At 58.2% G+C, this 6118-nt stretch overlaps 1 protein-coding gene across 1 annotated transcript; it reads left to right on the forward strand.

The window, feature by feature from the left end:
* Window positions 1–2578: 2578 nt before the first annotated feature.
* EVX1 (even-skipped homeobox 1) lies at window positions 2579–5829 on the forward strand. Its single transcript, XM_052695756.1, has 3 exons — window positions 2579–3014; window positions 4360–4607; window positions 5299–5829. Exons 1-3 carry the CDS (start codon window positions 2579–2581, stop codon window positions 5827–5829), a joined length of 1215 nt encoding a protein of 404 aa, XP_052551716.1.
* The last annotated feature ends 289 nt before the right edge of the window (window positions 5830–6118 follow it).

A 6118-nucleotide genomic window follows, 5' to 3' on the forward strand; every position in this document is an offset into this window, starting at 1 on the left:
CCCGTGCTTCCGCTGACTCACACCGCCCCTCACAACGGCCAGCAGCACGGGAGCGACAAACTCCGGGGGTGGTGTCCGGTGGGATCGGGCTGAGAGCAGGGCGAGGAATGAAGCAGCAATGGACTTGAAACGAAAATAATCAGATCGGTGGGGATCGGCCGGGGTAACCCGTGGGAACCATCGCGAGGTCTCCAACCTGATGCAGACAGGAAGATTTCCTGCAAACTTCCAGACAGTCATCATGTACATCGGCCCGTCTGGGGAAGCTCCCCTGCGTTCTGCATTCGGCTCCTTGTTACTGTTTTAATCAGAAAGAGATATGAACGTCCCTCCCCTCGCTGCCCCAAAACTGGTAGTAATGAGGAACTGCGCAGACACAACAGACCTCCTCAACTACCTGCCTGAGCCAGGAGGGAGTCCGAAGGCGAGCTTCCCCGTGAGACCGGCTCTGAGCGGGGCCTCGGGGGAGGCGAACCCTTCACGCAGCCCTCAGAGGCGATGGTGACACGAAACTAGCCCGTAACGAAGCGGCCACCAGAGCCCCACGGGCACGGCGCTGCCCGAACTGCCGCATCTCGACACGGCTGCTCCGCTCCGCACTGCCCTCATCCCCGTGCACCGCTCCCCGTCCCAGCCCCGGCCTCTGGGAGCAGGAGGCGGTGGAGGCGGACTGCTAAAGTCAGTCCGTTCATCCCTTCTCCAGCAGCTGGGCCCGATTCTGCAGCCCGCTTCTGGGGCTCCCCTGTTCCTGTCCGCTCCCGGGAGCCGGACTGCGGCGGCAGGTCCTCGTCAGGAGCGCGGAGGGCACACATCGGGTCTGAGGCTGGCAAGGGAAAGAAGGGGAAGGGAACCGAGCGAGGAGTTTTCGATACATTTGGCAACACAAGTGTGATGAAATCAGTGCGGTCTGAGCGGGGTGGTGCGTGGTGTGTGTGCCCATAAACGAGTACGCGTGTCTCACAGGCAGAGCGAGAAATTGGTGGCGGTACCCTGTAAAAATTCCTGCTTTATCCCCCTGAAATCGGCATTCTATTGCTGCAGCACGTCTTCACCCATGGACAGAGAGGATGGGGAGTCTGTTTGTCTGTCTGTCTGTTTGTCTCTCTGTCTGCCTGCCTTCTTGCTTCCTGCTCGCGGGGCTCTACAGAAAATCCAAGCGTGTTTCCCATTGCTCTGCCCGTTCCCTACCAAAGCGACGTCACTTCAAATATGCCAGTAAATTCCTTACCGCGTAGGAAACGTAATTGGCTGAATGTTTTCTGTAACCCGACTAGCCAATAACGCTCCAAGAAAAAAAAATTGAGAACAATCTCGTTACAACAGATGGTGAGAATGACCTGACACTACACGTGCGAGTCAAAATGAACTCGAGATGAGATCCTTGCTGCACTCATTAGAAATATCGAAATACACCAAGGAGAGCACATATTTGGGGTGCGAGGTCTCTGATTTTCAGACAAGTGCTGTCCTTGTGGCTGCCCCCGTCATCTCTGGTTTGCAGCGTCTGCTGATGAGAACGAGTTCTGGCCTTGATAATGCGAATTTCTCTCTGTATTGCTCTGGCAGAGCTTCTTCTCGCAGTTGTTCCTCCTGAAAGTAGATAACAATGTATGCAAAACTATTAAATAAAAAGTAGAAAGGGGAGGAGGACGAAAACCCTCCTAAAAGCGAATCGAAAATATGGAAAATGAAGGAAGAAATGAGACTAAATGATAAAGACCAGGTAGACAGACTACCTACAGTTACGACAAGTGAAGTCGGTTCTATCTTTTCCGCTGTAAAACGCAATAAATTTGTAACCGCATTTCCGAATTTTCAACTATCGTTTAATCTCAATCAAAACTCTACGAACAGGCACCGATACTTAATCAGAACGAGAAGCCAAGGCTGTTTCTACATTCGAATGTCAGTAGCGCATTTCCTTATCCTCGAGTTTGCAAAGGATTCCTAACGCCTCATCCATGCAGCTCTGCGGAAGCCGATTGCCAGCAATAAATAATGCATCGAAGGAAGAGGCTTCGGTACGCATCTTCTCACTCCCAGGATGCGACTAGGGCTCTTCGCCTCGGTTTTACATCAAGGCGGTGGCTTAAAGCAATCAAAAGGCTCTGTTAATGGCCAAGCGGGGCTTCCCCCCGCGGAACTCTGCCCGCATGTTACAACCTCTTTGCAGCTCCGCTCCATATGCATCTCCCTTTCACACTTCCCTCTCCATCGCGGCTCCTACACCAGGTGCATCACGCGTTGAGCCCATTAGCTCCGACTCTTCCTTTCATCTTCCCCATGGCAGACGTTTCTATTTATCCGCTGGCAATCAATGTGTGGCGTCACCAGTGGTACTGTAATGACGACTGCACCATTGTGGATGACAGCTTAGAAAGAAGAGGGCAATGGTGATCCCTCCCAGAGCAGCACGGCACAGAGCAGCGCTCGCATCACAAGGTCACCCCATCTCCCCGCTGCTCCTCCGCACCGCCTGCAGCGGGTCGCGGGCTACGCACGGGGCTGGGGCGGGAGCGGCGGGGAGGGGGGGGACGAGATCTGGATTTGTTTCCCCCCTCCCTTAAGAGAAGCCACGATGGAAAGCAGGAAGGAGATGGTGATGTTTCTGGAAGGGACGCAACTTGGCGCTCTGGTTGGCAAGAGGATGCCTAATTTGGCCGAAACGGTGAGGAGCCCCGCTCCGGAGCCGCAGGAGAAGATGATCCCTCGGAACTGCCTCAGCCCCAGACCTGGCCCCTTGTCGTCCCGGGAGAGAGGAGGAGGAGGAGGAGGTGGCGGCGGAGAAGACGAAAAGGAGGTGGAGGTGCTGCCGGGGACAGGGACGGTGCCAGAGAGCCGCTCGGCGGCGGCAGCGCTGCTCGGGGCCGGACAGCAACCCCCCGGCACGGAGCCCCTCTCTAGCAAAGGGCAGCAGAGCAGCTCGGACACCGAGTCGGATTTCTATGAGGAAATCGAGGTGAGCTGCACCCCGGACTGCGCCACGGGGAGCGCCGAGTACCAGCACAGCAAAGGTACCCAACTCCTTCCCATGCCTGCAGCCCCCTCCTGCTCCCGGGCTGGGGGGCAGCACCGGGGGGCGGGGGGCTGCCGGAGGGGGGCTTCCCCTCAAAGCCGGGGCGGGGGTGGCGGGGGGATTCCCTTCTCCAGTCCATCCCTCGGCCCCCGGCTTCCTGGCATCGAGCGGCTCGCTGGGGAGGCGGAGGGCACGACAGCGGGCAGCCGCCGCGCCCCTGGAGGGCAGCCAGGTTTCCCTGAGCATCAAATCCGCAGCCGGTCCCGCAGGGCCCCTGGGTCAAGAGCCCCCGCACCGATCCTTTTATTTTATTTTCGTCCTTCCCTACTACGCGGACGGTGCCTTCTCCAGGAAGCCCCTTCGGATCTTCCCCAGCGGCGCGGTTCTGAGCGCGAAGGGGGTGGGCACGAGGGAGCAACATCAAACGGGTTTTCTGGCCGAGAGCTGTTTGTGGTTTTGCAGGGTGAAATGTGCCCGGGCGATTGCGGAAGCGCCCGTAAAGACCGTAAAATCGCTCGCCGACTCCTGCCTGCCCCGAGTGCGGCGGAGAGGTCCTTGTTTGCACGTTGAGTTAAAAAAAAAAAAAAAAAAAAAAAAAAAAAGAGAGGTCCAAATTACCTTGTCACTTCTGTGTCTCGATGGCGCCAGCTCGGAAATGGTCCCAATGAATTAATTGCCTTTGGTCTCGGGCACAATGAGAAAGAGTCGCATTTGAAAGAAAACGCAGCGGCCAGGTCCCTTCTCCCCCAGCCCCTTCTCCCTATTCCCACCTTCTCATCCCGGTGGAGCCCCCCCAGACCTAACAACGATCCGCTTCTCGCCTCTCCCCGCTCCTCCATCACTCGAAGAAGAAGCTGGGCCGTGCGGACGGTGATGTCTGCCTCCATTCCGTCCTTTAGGGGCTCACGGAAAACATCCCACCTCCAGCTCTGGAGGCTGAGCAGAGGGTCCCCAGGGCCTGACCCCCTCCCCGGCGTGGGGGCTGGGCTCCTGCCTGCCGACTGCTCCGCTCCCCCGGGCCCTCACCGGGCTGCAGGAAGGCCTCGGGCACACCTGCCCTTCCCAGCCCTCGGGGCCGGCTTCACAGCGCGGGGATTGAGCGGGCGGCCCCGTGGTCCCTGTCTGGGTGCTGTATGCGTGTTTTGGGTCATCACCCCTTTCTCCAGCCCCGCTTCTCATGGATATCTCCCAAGCATCCCTACTCTAGGGGAGCAGGCATAAAAAAGACACAAACGGGAAGGCGTGTCGGGGAGAGGGCAGCTCTGTGGGGCGACGGGCTGGGAGCATTCCCCCGTGCCCACCCATCTCCCAGCATGTGTCCCTTCCGCGGGCTCCACTCTTAGGCCAGTGCTCCGAGACTCGGGCCGGCAGCCCCGGCGGCGGAGGGGATCACCCCAAGGGCGGCGGCGGCGGCGGCTCCCAGGGCCCGCTGAGCTGCAGCGCCAGCGACCAGATGCGCCGGTACCGCACCGCCTTCACCCGCGAGCAGATAGCCCGGTTGGAGAAGGAGTTTTACCGAGAGAACTACGTGTCCAGGCCACGGAGATGTGAGCTGGCGGCTGCTCTAAATCTGCCAGAAACCACCATCAAGGTACACACGGCTCGGACATGTTTCCAATTAGCACGATATAAATCTATATAGCCAAACTTCCTTGCAAAACTCGGGAAAGCACTTCGCCAGCGCAGCCCTCTCTCACACCCCCGCCCCCCGCCCCTCTCCCGGCCCTACCCGCACCCCGCAGCATGCGGCATTGCGGGGGGAGGGGGACGACGCGGCTCCGGGGCCATCCCAGCCAGCACCGCTAATCCGGTCTCTCCCCACTGGATTATAGCTAATCTTCTCCTCAGCCCAATCCAAAACTCCCTCGGCTGTCGAGGGAGGGAATAGGAGGGTAGTAGAAGCTCCGAATCTCTTTTTTCCCCGCTCTGCTTCGCTGTTTGCTGTAACATTCGCACCACATAATAATAAAATTAGGAAAAAAAAAAAAAAAAAAAAAGGAATCCCAGGTAATTCTGTCTGCAAGAGGCAGAGCGGTCGGGTTTGCCCGAAGGGTTCCCTGGAACGAGCCCCTGTGGAAGAAAGGGAGATAAGCACCCAAACGAGGCAACCCTATTGGGTCTCCCTCAGGATTCACAGAGCTTTAAGCGATCCCTTCAAGGAGCGGGGGCCGTTGCCGGTGTCGGCTCGGCCACGGGGAGCGGTCCCGGGGCTCAGCCACGCACGGAGCCGGGAGATGCGCGGCAGTGGCGGGTGACGGCTGTGGCCTCCCCTCTCTCCGCAGGTGTGGTTCCAGAACCGGCGGATGAAGGACAAGCGGCAGCGCCTGGCCATGACCTGGCCGCACCCGGCGGACCCGGCGTTCTACACCTACATGATGAGCCACGCGGCCGCCACCGGCAACCTGCCCTACCCCTTCCCATCCCACCTGCCCCTGCCCTACTACTCCCACATGGGCATCGGGGCCACCTCGGCCTCGGCCGCCGCTCCCTTCAGCACCCCGCTGCGGCCGCTGGACACCTTCCGCGTCCTGTCCCACCCGTACCCGCGGCCGGAGCTGCTCTGCGCCTTCAGGCACCCCTCTCTGTACCCCGCCCCGAGCCATGGACTCGGCAGCGCCGGTGGCAGCCCCTGCTCGTGCCTGGCGTGCCACGGCAGCCCGTCCAACGGGTTGGCACAGAGACCCGCCGGGTCAGACTTTACCTGCTCGGCCACCACCAGGACGGACTCCTTCCTCACTTTCACCCCCTCGGTGCTGAGCAAAGCCACCTCGGTTTCCATGGACCAGCGGGAAGAAGTACCTTTAACGAGATAAAGCTTCGTCTCAGGGTTGTTCAATAGTTCGCCCCTTTCCCGGGTGCTCTTCGAGTTAATGTACGTACGGTTGATGTTAATTTAATCGTGGTCTATCCCCAGAAGTGGACACCTATGGAAAAAAGAAAAAAGAAAAAAAAAAGAAAAGAAAAAAAAAAAAGAACAAAAAAGACTAAAAATGACTCAGTCTTGAAAGGATTTACATTCCATGGGGGAAAAAGGAAAAAAAAAAAAAAAAAAAAAAAAAAAAGAACAGGGACGAGCAGTGATTTATCTCGGAGAAGGGTTTT

Source organism: Tympanuchus pallidicinctus, unplaced genomic scaffold (assembly GCF_026119805.1).
Source record: "Tympanuchus pallidicinctus isolate F22 unplaced genomic scaffold, pur_lepc_1.0 scaffold3, whole genome shotgun sequence".
Lineage (NCBI taxonomy): Eukaryota > Metazoa > Chordata > Aves > Galliformes > Phasianidae > Tympanuchus > Tympanuchus pallidicinctus.